The sequence below is a fragment of the Hemitrygon akajei genome, chromosome 11, assembly GCF_048418815.1.
Source record: "Hemitrygon akajei chromosome 11, sHemAka1.3, whole genome shotgun sequence".
Lineage (NCBI taxonomy): Eukaryota > Metazoa > Chordata > Chondrichthyes > Myliobatiformes > Dasyatidae > Hemitrygon > Hemitrygon akajei.
In genome coordinates, this window is record NC_133134.1 from 53272557 (window position 1) to 53293532 (window position 20976).

The 20976-nt window shown below is 40.9% G+C and overlaps 1 protein-coding gene across 2 annotated transcripts in view; it reads left to right on the forward strand.

Annotated features, from left to right (window-relative positions):
- The first annotated feature begins 202 nt into the window (after positions 1-202).
- LOC140735622 (3-phosphoinositide-dependent protein kinase 1-like) overlaps positions 203-20976 on the forward strand; it is an 84200-nt gene continuing 63426 nt past the window's right edge. Inside the window, exons 1-2 of one of the 2 annotated variants that reach the window (XM_073060878.1) lie at positions 205-383; positions 3351-3396. Coding sequence is in view for 1 of the 2 variants with exons in the window: in XM_073060877.1 (XP_072916978.1) it covers positions 360-383 (24 nt within the window). In the remaining variant the exon portion in view is untranslated. Of the gene's footprint in view, positions 384-3350; positions 3397-20976 lie in introns of both variants that reach the window. The other variant, XM_073060877.1, reaches the window with a different exon arrangement.

Below are 20976 nucleotides of genomic sequence, written 5' to 3' on the forward strand. Positions count from 1 at the left end.
GCATGCGCAGACCGTATTCCCGGACGGGTCAAAAGCGGATCGCCGGAAGCAGGGATAGGCCGGTCCTCATCCTCAATGTCACTTGAACTGACCAATAGCAATACGGTACCGAGAATCCGGAAGTGGCGTATGAATTGCTATCCAATGCGAAGACTCCTAAATAAAGGGGTTGGACTGCCGGTAGGAAGGCGCTAGGGCCGAGACGCATTGTTGTGCTATGACGTAAGGAGTCGGAGACGGAAGATGGCGGAGTTAGCGGCTGCGGGCGGCGGGCAGTGAGCGGCGCCCAGGCCAGCGCCAGCTCTCGCAACCCGGCTGCGGGTAGTGCCAGACCGCTGCATCTGGGCCGCACCGCGTCCATGGCGAGAACCAGTAGTCAGATGGTGAGTAGCGGCTCATTAGGACTCAGGGTCCGGATCGTACGGGGACCTCTGGGCCTCAGTAGCTGTGGTCAGGAAAAGTCTGAGGGGAGGGTGAGGCCGACCAGGAGGTAGGTCAGAGCGGAGGAGGCCAATGGGATAGGTCGAGAGCGGGGGTAGGTGGTTCTGGGGAGGGAGGAGGGAAAGGGGTCGGAGTTGTCTGGCGGGTAGAGGGGCCAAGGGGAAGACTGGCAAATGGAGAGCCCAAGGGGAAGACTGGCGGGTGGAGGGGCTGAGGGGAGGACTGGCGGGTGGAAGGGCTGGGGGATAAGGACTGGAGAGAAAGAGTATGTAATGGGTCGAGGGTAGGTGGGCAGGGGAGTGGTCGTAGAACAGCATAGTGTCAGAAAGACCCTCCAGTCTCAACGTTTGTGCTGACTGTAATCCCAATTTCAATGAATTCCATCTGCTTGAATGTGGTCAATATTCCTGCATCTTCATCTGCCTCCTTAAATGCTGCTACTTGTATGTGCTCCCACACCAGCCTAGTAGTGCTTTTCAGGCATCCGTCGTTGTTAGTGTAGCAAATCTGCCTTCCACCCCCTCCCTCCCCCGCACTAATGCAATCCCCTCTGCTATTTATTTTCAGCCTGAGGAAAAAAGATTATATCTACCCCATCTGTGCCTCTGGTGATTTTTGAATACTTTATCAATATGCCCTGAGCTGCTAGGATACATATAAAAAGACCATGTTTGTGTGCCCTCTCCTTACTGATAATTCTCCGTAACCCAGTGAACATTCTGGTGAACCTTTTTTGCATCCTCTGAAAAGTCCCACATCCTTTCTGTAGGTGACCAGAGCCATACCCAGTACCCAAGTGTGGCCAAGCCGAAGTTTGATGAAGAACAGTAATGACTTGATAAGTTTTATATAAGCTGCCACATTCCTCCTGTATTTGGCCTCAATGCCGCGCCTCACACATGTCCATCTTAAGCTCTCGTTTCTCTGTTCATATCACCAGCTGATTGGCAATCTTCACTATCCAGAGCTTGACCACTTTGTGTCATCGGTAAGCTTCTAAGTCACCCCATTTGCTTTTTTTTTTTGTCTATCCAAATCACAAATACAGAGGTCTGAGCAGAGATCTGGGTAGAAGGCACCGTGTGCCTTAAACTTCCCTATCACTCTGCCATGAGGGACATCATTGCAAGTTTTGGTAAAGTCTGTATGAAGTCAACATTGACTGCCCTACCATCATCTAAGTTCAAGTTTGAATGGGGGGGGGGGGGGTCCTGAGTGAGAGGTGAGATCAGAGAGGAAAGGTGGGATCTGGGTGGGAAGTCAGATTGCAGGGAGGGAGAAGAGTTTAGAAGTAAAGGGGGCTGGGAGAGAGAGGAGATTGAATGGGGAAGGGTGGACAGAAGGGAAGGGAGATCAGAGGGAAGGGAGGGAGGGCCAGGAGGTAGAAGATATGAGGGAAGGTTGGAGATCAGAAGGAGAATGGGAGCTGGAATAGAGAGGATTAGAAAGAAGGGGGGACTGGGAGGGAGGGGGATTGGATGGGGAGGGGAGATCAGAGGAAAGGGAGGGTTGGCCAGGAGGTAGATGTTATTGGAGGGGAAGGAGATGAGATTGGAGGGAAGGTGTGGACGGGAGGGAGGGGGTAGGAGGGGTAAGATCGTGAGGAAGGGGAAGTGGGGCTGGAGGGGAGCTCCGGGGTGGGGGGTGTTGGGGGGAGGGAAATCAGAGCAGAGGGGACTGGGAGGGGCGGAGGGCGAAGGAGGTGGCTGGTGGGGAGGAGTGTCGGGAGGGATCGGATGGAGAAATGGTCTGGGAGGGGCAGCCAGGAGGGTGTGGGGATCAGATGGGGAAGGGATTGTCAGGAGGATGGTGGAGTTTAGAGAGGGTGATGTCTGTGAGAAAGAAATGTCACAAGAGATGAGCTGTAGGTAGACCATGCTGGGTTGGATTGGTAAGAAGGAATGAGATGGAGTTGGCAGGAGGAGGTAGACTAGGAGTCAAGGGGTGAGGCTTTAAGGGTGGAGCTGTATGAGTGTGGGATAGGGGAGAACTGAGTTGAGGGATAGCTGGTGTGAGGATAGGAGGTGGAGGGAGAGGTAGGCAGGAGGGCAAGCACTTCTGAGGTGAGTGAAGTGATGACAGGAATTGAGATTATGGGGGGTGAAGATGGAGTAGATAGACTAGACGGGAGATGGGGAAAGGGGCTTGCAAGGTGCTGTCGGTGAGGAAGGCAGTGGTGATGGAACTGGAGAAAAGAGTGAAGTGGGGGGACAATTAGAATGGAGTTGATGGTGACCAAAGTTGAGAATTTGGTTAATGACCTTGGCATGAACCCGAGTGAGTGTTTGGGATGGGTCAATGGCTGTTGAAGAGAGTGTGGATGCAGAATGAAGCAAGAGGGGGTTTTGTGTCTGGTGTAATGTTTGAGGTAGTGGGTGTGATGGGACCAGTGGGATTAGTGAGTGGGAAGGAGACTTGTACGTGGGGAGAGAAGGGAGTTGTGAAGCAACGTGGGTCTGGTGTGGAGAACTGACCTAGGGGAGGGCAAATGAAGAAAGGGGGATAATTATCAAAGGATAACAAGGGTATAACCATGATGTTTTGGGATGGTGGAGACAACAATTGGCTCCCCTCCCACTATCCATTTCTTCCCTCCATCGTCCTCTCTATGCTTCACCTGCCCTTCATACTTCCTCCCCTTGTATTCCTGTGGTCTTTGTTGTATTTCCAATTGTGTGTGGCTGATCTCCCATTCTGATTGATGTGTTCCTTTCTCACTCTGTTCCATCCTTGGAGCTTCTTGACTCTTACCCTTGGTATTTTCTCTCAAATTCTCACTCCTGCACTCTCCCCTGTGCCCTCTTGTGTTACAATGCTGACTTCATCTTCCTGTCTTTCAGAATACTTTCCTTCACTGTACTGCATCACAATATGTACACGTTGTAGATAAATGGCTTTTTGTTTTGCAGGCTTTGAAATTTTGAGTCAAGGCTGATATATCCTTGTTGCTTTTTGGTGAGGACCGAATCTTTACTTAAATTGAGTGACTTGTTCTTCTGGTAGAGTTCGTTTATGTACATTATCATGTTTAATAGATTTAGCCAACTTCAGAGTGCTTTGTTTCCTGTGTGAGTGTTGTACCACTTTGTTTAGTATTCCTCTGAGATTTTCTTTCCAGTATTTAGTGTATTTCTTCTGTTATTATTGTTCAGAGTTACAAATTCTGGATTTAAAGGTTTGGATGGATTGTGAAGATGGTAGTCTCTTCTGACGTAATCCCTTTTTCTGACAACTGAACTTTTACTAGTTCCTAGGTTTTAAAAAAAATTGTTTGCATAATTTGAAGCCAGGCTGGGATATTTTTATTACTGTATTTGAATACCCCATATGATGGTGAGTTACTTGACCAACTTGATCTGTAATACTGGTTTTAACTAGTGGGCATGTTGGAAATATAATATTTACTGTATTGTAAGTTGATTGAAGCACAACCCATACTTGTTTTCTTCTAAATGTTCTTTGGGTTTAAAGATGATTTGTTCTGGTGGTTCTGAAGTGACTAATGAATTCTTTGTGGGGAAACTCAGCTTCTGCAGCCATTTGGGTAGGTGGAGCTTAACAGTTCTTGGGACTGTTCCTTCTGCTCAGTGTCTCTATGTACTTGTCAAAAGTTTGGTGCACAATTTTTCTTTTAGGAGTTTGGCATCAATTATGTGGTGGTTAAACATGACTTAATTTGGATGCTGGAGCTGGGAGACAGTGTCCTCTGATGTAGCCAGTGAATTCGTATGATTTTTCAATATTTTAAGATGCATCAAACCAAAGACTTGAATCTCCAAGGCAAGTGCTAGTTAATCAGCGTAAAGTAAATAGTACCGATGGCACAATGGGCTAAAAGGCCTGCTTCTATGCTATATGATTCTAAAACTCTGTTTTGCATCTGAGCCAGTGCTTTGATGTTTCGTCTGTAAGATTGAAGCTGACGGGAGGGTGGCAAACACCCAGCACTGTTTATTGGTTGAATGTAGCCTTGGTGTTGGGTTTTAGAACATTCCTTCCCCATTCAGCTAAATGCTGTGATGACTTGATGGAGGTAGTAGTGGATTTTGTCATTGGTGTTTGCTGTCACTGAGCAGCCCTTCCAGAGATCTGGGAACTGATCTGAGATGACCAGGGACTAGTGTTAGTGAGGGGCCGGTGTGATGTTGATGGATCTTTCACTTCCAGACATCTAGTATTCTGTCACGTGCTTTGTTAAGGGAACCAGCAATGGCATGGAGCTCAGCTGGTGAGTGTGCATTGTCATCTTACCATTTAGCTAACTAACTAAAGTGATATTAATTCAGCAGTGGAGACACAATTTTCCCGTTTGTCTGAGGTATTTACTCCACTTCAGTAGAGAGCTTTTGAAGGTGATTGAGGTCGAATAGAACATTGGTATAATGACACAGCTTTGATACTAGGATAGGCCGAGGACAAGTATATTGGAGAGAGTCTTCCCTTAATTCCTCTTGTTTGATCAAGTCAAAAACCTTTGTGGAGTGGTATGTTGTTGTGCCTCTTGATGCACGTTGATCCTCGTGTGGTTGAGGATTTTGAGGTACTGTGGTATTACTGAGACTGTAGCAAATAACGTGCTGTAGAATGGAGTCCAAAGCACTTGTATCAACTGGGATTTTTGAATTAAGAGTTCTTCAAAGTGCTTCTGTTGACTTGTCCTTGACATCTCATTGAGATGGCTTGTGAAGTGTTTGAGCTTAAATAATCCTGATGATGCTGAAGTATTCAATTGATCTCTTGATATTTTGTAATTTTCCAGCCTCTCTCTTGGGTCTCAGGTTTTCATTTGACCTTAGTTTTCCAGTGCCTCTGGGTCTTTTTAGCCTTAAGTTGTGATGATGCTTAAAGACCAGGAATGTTTTTGGTTTGTCTACAATTTATCAGCATCTGAATCTCTATAGTTCTATGTTCTTGGGTAGAGAAATTGTTTGTTTATGGTTGATAATTATGGTGGAAGTTTTCTTTTTCTTTGAACCATTTACTAGTTTTCCTGTGGCAGTGTTTCTGTTGACATTGGGGCCTGCTTGATGGAATGAATTGGGTTCCTGTGGTATGGTTGGGCATATTGCCCCTCACTTGGGCAATAAAGTAGTTTGAGGCATATTGGTACACTGGTTGTGGTGTTAGAACTTTCTATCTGAAACTTATTTTACTCATGTAAAGTGTGTCTGCTTAGTGTTTTGTCAGGAGGTAGACTCTGGTGGAGTTAGCTTTCCTTACTCTCTTCCTAGCAGATGTTTGTCTTTACAAATCTTTGGTACAATTACCAGATGAGTTATACTACTCTTTACAGACCTTGTCACTTTATTTCAAGGTAAGTCGAATTATTTGGGCTCACCTGTCACTTCCAGAGCTGACATGCATACTTGATATCTAGGTGGACTGGTTCTGTGAATGTGAGCCAAAACATTTGAGGTCCCACATAGGAATATCTAAATCTTAATTCATTCTTGATGTCAAGACCAGTTCAGTGGAAATGGTGTCCTTTCAGAAGTAGGTGCATGCACCCTGTTGTTTCTTGACCTGGTTTTCTCTTGCCATCAGGGTGGTTATGTCATTGTCAACATGTCTGAGTTTCCATGCTATGAGTTGGTGTGATGTTTGGCTCTTTTGTGGTTTTCACAAGAGTCCACATGTTCTTGATCTTAAACTTTATTTTGAAACATGGAATACGCCTGCAATTGGGGATAGCTGTTGCACACCATTGTGATGCGGTCTTGCTAGGCAAGATCATTAGAGACTATGCTCCTTTGAATAGACTTGACAAATGCACACACTTTGCCAGAACAGTGCTGTTGTCCACCTCTTCTAGTCATCCCCCTTATTTCTGTTCCCCTCCTAGCTTTGTCCCTTCCACTTCTCCAGCTCCCTCACACTGAATTCTAAGTATTTTCTTCTGCAATATTTTATCCTCAAGAACCATTAAGTTAGAATTGTACTTGCCAGCCCATTCTGAGAGTTGATTCTAGTGAGTGATCTACTTTACTTCAAGAGATGAATTTTATGTTGCAAGCTGTACCAACTTATTGTGCATTTGCAGAAACTATTGTCTTCATATTGTTAGTTGTTAACAATACTGTTACTAAAACTGGAGCAAGTGTGGTATAAACAATTGTAAGGTTGATATCCAGTACATAATTCAATAAAAAAACAAAACTTGGAGCAGCATAGAATGCTGTGGATGAAGAATTAGGAAATGTGATTAGTAAAGATATGTGGCTGATGTCACCAGACATGGTAAACTGAAGGGCTTGTTTCTGTGCTGTATGACATGTGTTGACTGGTAGACAGAAATGCATATTTTGATAGGTGACAATTTCCTTTTCCTCAGCAATGCAAAAGAAAAGGAGGACCTCTGAAACTGTTTCACAAAATGCAGTCTGTTCTGGGACAACTAACTTTAAATTTGAAATTGACAAACTTGTGTTAAATAAAAATTTATATACTGAGAACTCAGCCAGCCACTGATTGGAGGAACAGGCTCGGAGCTAAGTTTGTTTTATTTGATAGTGACTGCATTATATAATAGAAGCTAGAAAGGAGTGGACTGGAACTCATGAAATGCTGATTTATTAACTTTGAGAATAAAATGTCAGATGACTGTAGCCTTAACTGGTAAAGGGAGTCTTGCCCTATATAGATGGAAGAACTGTGTAATATTGTCAAAACATCCCAGTGTGGACGGGCATGATTTCATGATTAGTGTATACAGAATATGTCAGTGGATGTGAATGCACAGAGGATACCAGAAGCCAAATGGGGGAAAGCTAAACCGAGTTGCCTTTATGGAAATTATTCCAGTTTAACAAGCTCCATTTTGTAAATTATGCATTGAAGGAGAAAACTCGGAGTTTTAGATTCTGTCTGACTGCTTATCCTTCCTCCCCACTGTGTACATGATTGCATAGAGTTCGGTTGCCAGAAGTGGAAAATGCTTAGAGATCAGATTTAATATCTGTCCTTATAAAATGTCTAGAATTGCAGGCTTATAAAACCTAATTGCTTTTGCTTGCTCCTACATAGGAAAAAAAATCATAATTTATTAACATTTGACGTTGAAGGGGGAGGAATGTAGTGACTATTGCAGTAACAATACCATTCTTAGGAGCTGCAGATCTACAAAATGGTTTTCTTGATTGTCCTCTGGAATGTCTTAAGTTACCCTATTTGAGGATCAGTTAGGGATGAACAATATATTGGTCTTGAACCAATGTATTAATACCCTTGGACAAATTAAGAAATTAATTTTCCTCAGCAAACTCTCATTATTCTTGTCTCTCCTTTAGCTTAGACCAGACTAGTCATGTGCAAAAGGTGCTTTTTCTGACAGTCATTGGTGAGCTAGTTTTGTTTTCTTGAGGGAAGTGAGACTAATCGGCGCTTCTTTCAGAGTGGGAATCAGTCATCTGAATAGCCTACTTGGTAAGATGCTGACATTTTATGATTAACCCCCTTCTGACAGAATTGAAGATAATTTTCTGTAGCCAGCCAACAAAATTTCAGATTTATTGGTTGGTTTCATTACTTCTGATGATAGTTACGGTACCATAAATTGATCTTTCATGAGCCCCCATTGTCTTAGATGCCGGAGTACTTGACTGAGTATATTTCTAGCTTCTGTAAATTATGTGTAGCAATTTAGAGCCGAATTTTGCTGTCAGTGATAATTCAGCTAAATATGTTGTAAGAATGTTCTTGTATCCAAGGACACGAGTTACTAGTGACTTCATATTTTCCCTATTTTTTCTGATTGTTAATTTTCTCTCATTTCTGAATGGCCATACTTTCAGTTGGTTCAAGCCTAGATCATCTGAATTCCATTGCCCAGCTATTTGCCAGATAAAGTCATTGTTTCTTGGGAGCATTGATAATCTTGTGGTTTAACAAGATACTTGTATCTGGACTTTGAAAGTTGGGTTATTCAGTTTGTGAAGCTGTCTAATTAACTTAGTCTTTCATTATGCATACCTGGTATATATTTCACAGTGGAGGCAAATACCGGTTGCATTTCTGATTGGAAACCCCCCTCCTCCATTTGGTCAAAGGTCTTTGACATATTGTAATACTCAGCTGTGTATTAAACTGTTCATCGGCTTTGTGCTGTTTTACTGATGCATCTGTTGTTCCCTGATCAGCTGCGTATCACCTGGCTTTGCTAATGTTTACTTCTGTGACAGTGTTGGAAAAAATCTTGTTAATAGGCCTGTTTGTAATTCAATCTAATCAAATAGAACAATTTTAATGTTCAACTTGTGACAAGCCATCCCCTTTTGGGAGGAAAATTCCTGTTATTTGACAAAGCTGGTAACACCTCTTTATCTTGTGTAGAATTGAACTCGTGCTCAGAGTTTAAGTTTGAAAGCTTCAATTTTCTGCAAGTGCTGTGCCAGCCCAAGTCTGATCTATTTCTACAGATGTTGGAATCTTCTGGAAAAACAGATTTTAAATCTAACCGATATAGCAGAAGAGTTCAAATTTGACTGACGTGTACTAAACACAATTGGGAGTCTGAAATTAAAACTATCTAGAAGAAACTGCTCGGTCAGTCAGCTCCAAGAATAATATGATTATTGGTTTAGTTTAGAAGCACTGATTATATGCTGACATGACCATTTTCAGGATTAAAAAAAAATCTTTTGTCTGCTCATTGGGGGATCATGAATCAGTGTTAGTATAACAGGGACCCTTCAATTAATATATTTAGTGTATTGTACTTAGAATTTTTGATAACTTGCTGAAGCAACATAAATGAGATTAGACCTCAGTAGTGTGTCATTATGACTCATGGTTATGAAAATCATACACCTGGAATGAAGATGCCAAGATTAGCATATATTCAACTTCAGTGTCAATTTTAGAGAAGGGATAAATAACATGCAACCTGAAACTTAGGGGAAAAATTGGAATAGGAAACCTCGCTACTGGTTCTGAAGAAAAATTGTTGACCCTTGCTTCTCTCAAACCATGCAGCTTAGCCTGCTGAGCATTTTTTCATCTTTTAACAACTTAGCTTGGAGTCTCTATTGATTGCATGATCATCAGGATTATTTCCATAATGATTAAACAGTAAAAGCAAATTGCAGATTGGGTGAGCATAAAATTAAAAGCAGAAAATGTTGGAAGCACTGTGGATGGAGGAACAGTTGATCTTTTCAACACAACTGGCAAAAATTAGCAACATAACAGGGTTTAAGCGAGTAAAGAGGCAAGAGAGATTGGGAAGGTAAACATTAAAAAACGAAGGCCCTGAAGGTGGAAGGCAAGAGTAAATATAGTAAAGTGATAAATAATGAAGCAGTAGATGAGCTAGGAAAATGGGAGTTGATGGTGGGTGTTAAAATAGGAATCATTATCAACAAAATAGGGGGCATTAGTTGTGTCGTGATGAATTGAGTTATTCAATGCCACTAAAAGTGCAGGTGTGGAATAATTCTGTTTGCAGTTTTCACCATCATCAACAGTGTTTGGTTTGTTTACGAATCTCTCTGAACAGCTTTTATTGTTTCTGCCAGATGCAGGGTGTGAGCATGGGGCAGAGAATGTGAAAGCACAGTATTGCTATCATGTGACAGGTATTCTATGGCAATCCGTAGAGCCATTCCTTACCTGGGTTGCACTACGGTAATAGCAGATATAAACTTATCAGTTGTCAATTTTACTCTATATCTTTACTCAATGATTGGACTTTCTAGTTGGATGTAATAGTTTCTAGATCTGATATTACTCATGCATGCTTATAATGGTCATTACAAACTGGGGGAAACATTGAAGAGCCCCTAGTGTTCATGGATCATAGATTGAAACAGGAGTTAATAATTGCTTTTGTTCATTTTTCATTTCCTCATTCTCCTTGCAGTTCGTTCACAAATATTGGAAATGACAATAATTGGCCTATTTAATTCTTATTCTGAGAAGACATACTTTGGGTTTCCTTTCCTTTGAACTAGAGGGACTAATCCCTTTAAGTACTGGCACGTCTATTATTTCTTGTTTTATTTTCAAGAAAAGTTGTGTTGTTTGGGGGAGTACCTAGGTACCATGTTTGTTTCAGTCCATGGTCGGCACTGAATTAGCATATCTTGGCCGCTACTACTTCTGTTATTTTGTTTTTTAAACACTCTCGTGTAGGTGAAGGGTGTTGGGAGGAACTGGTCCAAGATTCCAATGTGTGCTGGCTAAGCCACTCTGTCTTTGTATCAGACAAGGGCCAAATGGTGTTGAACAGGATTGTCCCCTTCTTGTCATTTTAAGGAAGTCACCACCCAGGTGTGATGGGTAGGGTAATTTTTTAAATTGCAAATTCCCCATGAGGTCAGATTGACCAGAGTCAGTGCAAAGATTGGTGTCTAGTCTGCTGCATCCCATTCTCAAACAGTTCTTGCATTGAGTTCATTTCACTGCAGAATCTACGTTGACTCCCAGTTTGGTGACACTGTAATTTTAAAATCATTATCTTCCATATTTGTAACTTTGATTTAGCATCCATCTCCAGACTATGTACTCCTTAGCGTCCTTAATTTTCATTTTGCCCTTTAAATTACTATTCCATTAGCTGCTTAGGTTATAGAATTTCATTCCTTACTTTTCTGATTCCTGTCTTTTTGAAAATAAATTGCTAAAATTAAAGTTGTAAAATTAGTCAGCTCCATCATGGGTACTAGCCTCCGTTGTATCCATGACGTTGTCAAAGAGCGGTGCCTTAGGAAGGCAGTATCCATCATTAAGGATCCCCATCACCCAGAACATGCCCTCTTCTCATTGTTGCCATTGGGAGGGAGGTACAGAAGCCTGAAGGCACACTCAAAGATTCAGGAACGGCTTCTTCCCCTTTGCCATGAGATTTTTAAATGAACATTGAACCAATTAACACTACCTCGCTGTTTTTTTTTAAAAATCTGTTTTTGCACTACTTATTTTTAATCTATTTGATATACATATACTTTAAATCAGTTTTCTATATTTATCATGTATTCCATTGTACTGCTGCCACAAAGTTAACAAATTTCACAGCATATGCCGGTGATATTAAACCTGATTTTAATTCAGGTTTACATCTTGGATGTCTCAATGTTATTATGTGATTGGTTATTTTTAAGTTTTGTTAACCGTCCTTTGCTAGGGAAATTTTGCATTGTTTTATAGTTTATGAATTGCTGGTGGAAATTGTTCATATCACCAAACACTCATTTCTGTATAGATGGAGCATAAACAAGGTTTGTTGTTTGTGATACCAGTGGTCTCAGCATGATTCAGATTGCACTGTTAATACTCTCCAGTTTTGAGTCAAATTACACTCTTACTGGGCTGAGAAAAAAAATGTGTACGATTTGATAAACGAGAAAATTATTACTTTGAGATTCTTTTTTTAAAAAAATCTGGCTTCTGCTGTTTGGCAGCTTTACACTCAGGTTTAAGCCAGATGTTGGAATGCAGTGCCTTTTAAACCAGTTGGCACATCCCTTGGCTAAAGAAAATGTTGATTAGAATTGAACTCCATCTACACAGTGATTTCCCACTGTGTAATATTTTAAAAGATGAACGGCAATCTCTACATAATCACCAATAAACTTTGACAGGACATGCACATAAACTCATGACCATAAACACCATGAACTCCAGCTGAAATTATTTAAAGACAAGCAGTTGGAAAAGACAGTGTTACTGAGTATGCTTTGTCAGTCACAGCTGTCCTCATTGATTTCCACTTTCTTGACCCACTAAACAGTCTCCCTGGATCACATGTTTATAACACCACCCCCAGTTTATTGCAGCATTTGGTATAACCCTGGTGCAGTTCAGCACTCCAGTTAGTTAAGGGCATAATCGTCTCACGTAGTCTGGATTCGAGGCAGGCACAACCCCGTGCAGCTGCACTTGCACATCTGAACCTATTGCATATTTTAAATCGTGTATAGTCTTGTAAGCCAATACTTATTTTCACCTATCTTTTGGGCTGATTCCAGCAGGCCATTTGCTGCACCAAGTAAAGCTGGTCTTTGTCCCATTTTCTCTGGCTCTTGGTTTAAATAGTCTAGACCATTTAACTCTGAGTCCATTAGCCATCTGCTGTCTACGATCTAGTACCGGGGAGCTTGGTTGAGCGACTTCTTAACCAACTGCTGAAATTCAGAATAATGCCTGCCCTTTCCTACCAGTAGTCTCTAATGCCCCAAGGTATTTTTTTTAATCAACCAATACAAATTCATACTATACTTGGATGCAAATTACTTTGAAATCTTGTCAGGATTGTTTGTAAGATGTTAAATACTACCAGAGAATTACTTAGTAGCAGGTTATTTAATCGTACAACCTGCCGTAGAACTATTTGAAAGCTATTTTCTGATTTACTGAAGAAAATCATTTCAGCAACCAGTACCACCAAAGTAGACTTGCTAATTGTCTATTTCAACTGTGATATTCTGCTCTGAATAATTGTTGTACGTACCTGCACATTAAAAGTAATTAGACTTCCAGATAGCTCAAAGACGTGAATGACATAATGTCCTTTCAGGGTAGATGATTTGGTATATGTGCGTGAAGATTATTTTGAAAATGATGTTTAAAGAAAATAAGTCAGGCTGTTGTGCTGGAAAAATGAGATGAATTTAAGAAGACAGGTTAGTGGAATAAGTCAAATTGCTGGTGAAGGAAGTTTTAAATTGCTGAGGGCATGCTAAGTTGGTGCTGAACATGTGGCAACACTTGCTGGCACACTCTTGGGTGTGTTGGTTGTTACCATTACACAAATTGACTTCACAGCCACACTAACCTTGGTTATAAAAATCTTCCCTGTTAGGTCGAAGATTGGTATCCATAATCAGACTCTGGAAGAACATGACGGCATTCATATCTTCGAGCTGCCTGAAAATCCAAATCATTGCTTTGATGTGCACATAAATAAATTTGAATCTTGAAATTCTCCTGTCTCCATCTGCTGTGATCAGCTAGGTCAGTAACTTTAGTCTGGGCAAGACCATAGATCGGTATGGCACAAGAACAGGCCCTTCAACTCACCATGCTGTGCTGGAATAATTAAGCTAATGACACCTTATGCTCATGGTCCATATCCCTCATGTTCAGGTGCCTATCTGGAGAGCCTCTTCAGCATCTTTTGTACCTGCCTCCATTCCACCACTACCCCTAGCGATCGTTTCGGGCATCTTGCACACTTGTGTGAACCAAAGCTTTCTCCCTGTGATCTCAACTATTAGACATTTTAACCCCGGGGGGGGAAAAAACTAGCTGTCTACTGTTCATATAAATCTCCATCAGGTGTCTGCTCAGCCTCTGCCAACCCAGTTTTCCAAGGTAGCACATGCCCTCTGATCCAGATTCTCTAATAGACCTCCTGTGCACGTCTTTATGGCCTCCAAATAGCTTCCTGACTCTTAACTCAATGCCTCAAAATCAGCTTGTTTTCCCAGCTTTAACTGCTTTAGATTGTGGTAGATAGAAAGTGCCCTTTGGTGGAATAATTTGCCAGGAGTTTGAGTTGGTGCCTTTCTGAACAGTAACACCACATCAGAAGGTATTGGATCCTATTTTGGAGAGAACTTGCATATGGAATGTTGATTTTTTTTTTGGGGGGGGGGGGGGAACATTCCCAAAGCCACTACTGTTGGTCAAATATTGGAATCTATCAAAACCATGCAGCCATTTTACAGACAAGAAGATATCATTATCTGGGTAATTTGGTTCAGATGACTAAAATGCATCTTGCATGTGTCTGTTGTTGACCAGTACACATTGAATTCCCTATTCAAGCAAGACATTGAAATCTTTTTCAAATGTACACAGGTTTACTATTTAATTTATAGGACAACCTCCAGTTATACAACTCTCTCGACAACACTGTGGTATCAACATGTACATTAAACTGGGGTACTGAATTGGGGTTGAATCATGCCTTCTGTCTTGAGTGGGAGTGCTACCACAGAATTAAATTTGAGACTTTTAAAAATTTCTGTTTCTGCTATTCGACTTGTAGTCAAGATTATGAGCTGTTGCTGTTGTTGGAAAATGACAAAGGATTTGATTTGCTTTGTTACGGATGTTTTTGCTTAAATGATAGGTGAAGGGAGCAAAATAAACCAGCCTTAACTTGGGATTGATGGAAGTTGTACGTGTTAGTACTGTATACACCGTAATAGGATTAAATCTTGTAATGGGCTAAAACATACTTCACCGCACAGCTGCTGTCCTTTGTTTTGGAGAAACATTTTGACTATAATCTAATTTGCTTAGATGGCAAATCATTACCTCCATTTGAACAAATTGGTTGATATGTTTACAGATCCCATTTTGAGGTAAATTTAAGATTAGGATATAAGTACTTCATTAGTTTATGCACCATCTTGAGTCATGTTGTGTATCTTAGAAGAAATTTGCTGCTAGGAAATGAAACACTAATAACCTTAAATGCTTCTTAATGCAGTTTAAAGCTACTTCAGCGATATCACTCAAATACAAGTTTGAACACATTCTCTGCACTAACGTTCAGGTTTCCCTAAGTAACCCTCCTGATATCCTGATGCAACTTCGATTTGCAGCTGAGCATTGATTTCTCGAATTTCCAGTAATTGCCCCCCTGCCCCAATTCCCATTCCCATTTCCCTCTCACCTCATCTCCTTACCTGCCCATCACCTCTGTGGTGCTCCTCCCCTCCCCTTTCTTCACCCTCTCAGATTCTCCCTTTCTCTTTCACCTGTTTCCCCAGTTCTTTATTTCACCCCTCCCCCTCTCCAGTTTTCATCTATCTCCCTGCCACCTTGTATTACTTCATTCCACCCCCGACCTTCTCATGCTAACTTGTCTTTTTTTCCCAGTCAGCCCGAAACGTCAGCTGTTTTAAGTTTTTCCATAGATGCTGCCTGGCCTGTTGAGTTCCTCCAACATTTTTTTAGTTGCCACTTCAGTTGTAAACACTTCCCATGAAGTTTGGTCCATACGTATGTTGGTTGAATGTGGCATTCCATGTGTAATGTATTTGACAATCTTACTGTAGTTTCCATAAACATGGTAGATTCTGCCGATTATGGAAATGTTGAGCAACAGCATGGAATAGTCCCTGTGAGAGGAATCCTGCACTGTCATGGGGAGAATATACAAACTCCTTACATGCAGCAATGAGAAATGAAGCTGGGTCACTGGTACTGTAGAGCACTGTACTAACCACTATGCTACCATATGGAGAAGGGTGGATCCATATTTGTTAGTTTAGGAGGAGAGGTGATTTGATTGAAATGTGAGGGTAATTGGCAAGTTAGTTGCTGTGAAGGTGGTTTTAATGCAGGTTTCTAGGTTTATAACATTTTAAGGTGCTAGTTAAGCACAGAGCCACATATACAATTGGATTTGTGATACTGTTCACATGATAAGTAATGCTAGAGTGCCACAAGTTAAAACTAGTTGTTCCAAGCTCTACAAAAAGCATTAGTAACAAACATTGTTTCCGATTTGAGGTTGCCGATCTAGCCGAGATGAAGAGGAATTTCTTGGAGATTTGTGGTTGTATGGAATTTGCTACCCAGAGAATTGTAGAAGCCGTGTCATTCAAGACAAGAAACTGATATATTTTTACTACAGGAGAATCAAAGATGATAGGAAGTGGTGTTGACCAATATTGGATTAGCCGTGATGTGATCCAACTGAATGACCAAGCAATCTGCACTGATGTTTCTTGTGTCCTTCTGTCAGAACTAATTTGGCCTCATTGGTTGAATCTTTTTAGTTGTTTCAAAATCCAATATTGTATCTGATTGGGGGAGCACCATAAAACTGGTACACTAAACTAGAATTAGTTGGGCACAAATTTCTGCCTGCAGTTTGTGAGAAAAGTAAAGCTTATTTGAGGTTAGCTGAAAGCAGCAATCTCTATTTTGTACTTTCTGCCCCTATTGAAGCATAACGTGAGTACAGGATTGTCAGTGTGAGCCTTTACCTTTAATGTGCACAGATTTGCAGCTTGTGTTGCCATGGATGCAGATATATTATGGGATTTTGTGGAGTCTTGCCGTGATATGTGAGGAAAGGTGTTCCACTTTATTACAGGTTAGCACGTCAGTGATTGGAGTACCACAAAGACAGGACTAAGCTGAAGCGAGTGTTTTTTTTAAAAAGTTAAATGTTTATGTCTGGTCACATTTGCCTTAGCAACAGGGTTTCCAGAGGAAGGAATGTATTCATTCGAGTTGAGAAAGTGTGTCCAGTTGTGAAATCGTTCTTTCTGGTTGTGAAGAATAGTGTCCTCCTGTAGTTTCATGAACATTTTTTCCACTGTTTTGCTGGAACTTTTCATGCCTTCTGTTCATTCTATTTTAAAATCTATTTTTCCAAACTGCTGCTCTGCTTCAGGCACTCTCTGACAGTTTCCTTGAGTACTTTGTGACATTCCAGTGATTTTTTTTTTTCCTCTTCCCCACCCTTATTGCTATGGCCTCTGACTTCAAGGCAATAATGCAGTATTATGGGTTTTGGATAAAGGTTGTTTTGCAGTGAGAGCCTCCCTCAGATGTTACTGAAGCACATAGATGGCCATCAAGCATAAGAGCGCTGCCTTATTCTTCTATCCAAGCTCTGGACACCAGTGAGTGGGCTGACCAGGGGTTCTTGAATGAATTTGACTGTCAAATCCATTTTTGGAATTTTTGACTGGAGGGCAAATAATTGAGCAAGAGAATGCCTTTTATTACACTCAAAGTTAAGCTGTTCCTTAACTTTAAATCTAGCAATTCTCTAAAAATTCTGAGCAGGCTTGATGTAAGTTATAACCTTTTTGGGAGCAAATGGTGATTTTTGCCATCAATATTTCCCCAAGTCTTCAGTGCTGATTTATGAGCTGCAGCAGCAACTTCCTAATACCTCAGCAATCTGGTCATTTGATAGATATGAGCACCACTCATCAATTGTCTAAGTGTGTGCTTCTAAGCACCGAGTCACTTTGGAAATCTCTTCCAGTGTTGTCTATCTGACGAAGTAATCATACATGTAGGTTGCTCAGAGGGTGAAAATTGCACCGGTAAAGTCACCAATTTGTAACTGTAACCCCAAGTTGTTATTCCTATTGGTTCAAGTTGGTGCATCTAGTATCAATCAATATTTTGACATCACTGTCCTGTGATCTTTTGTTGTCATTTTTATTCCATGCTTCCTAAATACAATATACAGTGTGCCATGCTAGCTGTTAAGGTCTTAGCAGATCTACTTCATTTGGTTTTCTTGCCTATCCCCAGTGTAGATTCATAAGGCTAGAGAGGAAGAATTTTCTCGCCCTCTGAGTCCCAATGACCAACTACTTATTTTGTACCTGTGGCTCCTTATTTAGACATTTCAGCCAGAGAAACCAGCCTCTTGGCATCCACATTCGGTGTTACAGAATGAGATTTCCTCTCAATCTATTCTTCAGGAATAATAAATCTAGCCTATTCCTTTGCACTTATGTAGCACGGTAGCATGTTACTGGGGTAGTGACTTGGGGCATGGAATAGGGTTGTATAACCCAAATAATGCAACATTTCAACTTTTGTCAAAGGCCCAATAAGAGCTCTACTTATACAGGCTCTATTCTATGATCTAGTAATTTCCAAATCAGTAGCGTATAACCTTTTTCACAAGGCAGGCCAGATTTGCAACATAAAACTGTAGACCACTCAAAAAATCACATTATAACTGTGTTTACCTTTGAATCATGTTTAGTACTCGATGCTGTTCGTCTTGCAGCACCACTCAACCTGTGCTGTCCCACATGTGTACCCACTGGTAGTGTGCCCTATTATTAAGCAGTGACTGGCATGTGCTCTACTGCTATTTTCAGTGATAACTAGTCCCATCAATACTGTGACAGGTGTCACACAATGTAGCCACCAAAAATATACTCGTAAGCTGTTTTGTATATGGAGACACCTGTGGTCATCCTTGCAAGTGTTCTTTTGACTAGGCTGTATGTCGACTTGGACCAGTGTGGCCCGAGAATCTCTGGTCTTTGGCATTAGTACAAAGCATGTGTAATGAATGCTGCTTCCTTTTTTGCGGTTGGTAACATTGAAGCAAAAGGCAAATTAGCCTTTTGAATCTTTTCTGCCATTAGGTACAATTATCACTTGTCCTCTATCTCATAATCCCGCTCTTTTTTGATACACTTTGTAGTAATTAAAGATATCCTGTGGATTCTCAGGAGCTCTTGGCAAGGCTATGACCAGGCAGCTATCATGATGATTGGATAAAACGGGGTCTTAAGGAACTACAGGAACAATACTAGGGAGTTAGTCAAAGGTGCTTAGAGAATTATACAGTGTTCTGGTACTGCATGTGTTTCTAGCACTACAAATGCCTCAGCTGATACCTCATTCATAGGTTCAAAACTCACTACTTTAATTGAGTTGATCAAACTATGGAATAGAAAGTGATCAGTGAGTTGCCAGGTTCTTGTGGAAAAAAAACACCAAAGCAACTCGCTAATGCCTTTCAGAAGAGGAAAGTTGTGGCTTTGGCGTCAGGAGAGACTGCAGATATGTGAAGCAAAAAGCACCACGTAGCGTTTGCAGAGTTGGATGCTTTGGGCCGGAATCCTGCATCAAGACTGGTTTCACCTATTCTGTGTACTGTGAAGACTAGCTTCACAGTAATGTGGTGCCTTTTAATTCACTTTTGAAGTGGCCTTCAACATCACTCAATGTTGTCATTTATTGGCAGTAAGTTTTGGACTTCCTAGCAATTCTCATATCTTGTGAATAAGTAATCTGTCCTCCCATCTGACTTCTGAAGAATTGGCATTCTTCCATTAAGGTGACCAAAGCTACACTATACTGTATGCATGGATTCATGAAGATTGCATGGAATTCTCTGCCAGTCCCCTCATCATAAAGGTCACAGATCGGCCACTATACTGCATTTTATGGCTAAGTTAGGCTCTCACAATGATATAGTCCACTATTATTTGCTGAAGGAAATTTTGTTGCTTAAGATATTTTTGGTGATGTGGAGGCCAGAGTCCACCAGATCCTTATTGCTGTTTCTGCTGCCAACGGTGACAATCCAGTCTCATGCAGTGTGCTGTGGTAGATGTAGTTCCTTTGAAAATAAGTTGTTGCTGAACTTGGTTTTTAAAAGTTTCAGCTAGTAGGTGAAAATCTGAATGCCATAATACACAGCCAGGGAATGATTTTGACTGAATTTCAATTCTGAAGATGCGGAAATGTGTTGTGCAACATGGGAGAGATCAAAGAGAACAGGTTAAATTAACTTCGGGGAATGTAAATTGCTCTTTGTTTATTAATCAACATTTTAATTGAAATTCAGCATTAAGTTTCTTAAAGCTTCTGTCAACATCTTTTGAAGCAGAGGAACATTTTTTTGAAAAAGCAGGAAACTTGGCAGGCAGGAAGCTGTTTGTTCAGATCTACGTTAGAACATTTTTACGTAATTTGCCTTTACTTGATTTGAGTTATCGAATCAGATTGCAGTGTTGCAAGTCTGGAATATTACGTTCCAAATGTTCTTGCAGAACTTGGTTTATTTTAAATAAGCATTCAACGTTCTGAAAGGAAGTAATGTGCAGTCACTTTTTGCATTCTGGAGGTCCTGTGGTTACTATAGTTAAAGCAAAGACGAAAGATGTGAATGAACCCACTTCTCCATTCTTAAAGCTCTGAGAGGTATCAGTTACTACTGCAGGAAGTCACAGTTTGCTTTAACCAAATATGCTGCAGCCTCAGCTGCTCTTGTTTACTGTAGTTACACAGTAATCTAGCCTTTTATTTTCAGTGCAGCACTTGTTAAACTGGAGTTTCATCTGCACTTTATCCGCTTCCTGTTCAGAATTGTTGTTTGCTTTAAGCTTGTGTACAGACCTTGTAAAAGTAATGATGCCCTCTCCCTTAATCACCAAGATTATGAAGCCCTTTGTTGAGAAATCAATGCAATTCCATCACCGTCTTACCCATTTGGTTATCTGTACAGGTGTTTTACTATCCAAACTGAACTTCTACATACAGTGTCATGGAGCAACATTGGAGAGCTGTGACTGGACGACAATTCAGGCCAATCTTCACACCCTTTCATAGTTACTTTACTGTTCCACTGACAGATTGGATTCTGTGTGAGGAATGCTGCTCTCTGCTCTGCTTGTTGCACATTGCCATCAACTTGCCAGTCAGGAAGCAATTGTGAAAATTTAAATAGAGTTGCTGTTGTTTATAATTGGTGTTGAATTTCCAAACCAAAGGAAATTTAACTTGACTTAAGATGTAGTTTCCTCTACCATTGGTATAATTGTTTATCATCTGTCTTCTATCATAGAAGTAAGCCACAACTTGTGGCCCCACAATATTTTCCTACCACTTCCTCTAGGTTTTCATTTAGTAAAGCTGAGAGCTTGGTGCTACTGACAGAATTATAAATTAAGACTGTTAATATTAAACTTTAATTGTCTAATGCATTCAGAATCTTTCCATTAGATAATACACCTTTATGGTAGAAATGTCTTTCTTTGTTAATGATGAAAGGATGGGCCATTGTTTTACTTTGGATATCTTTTG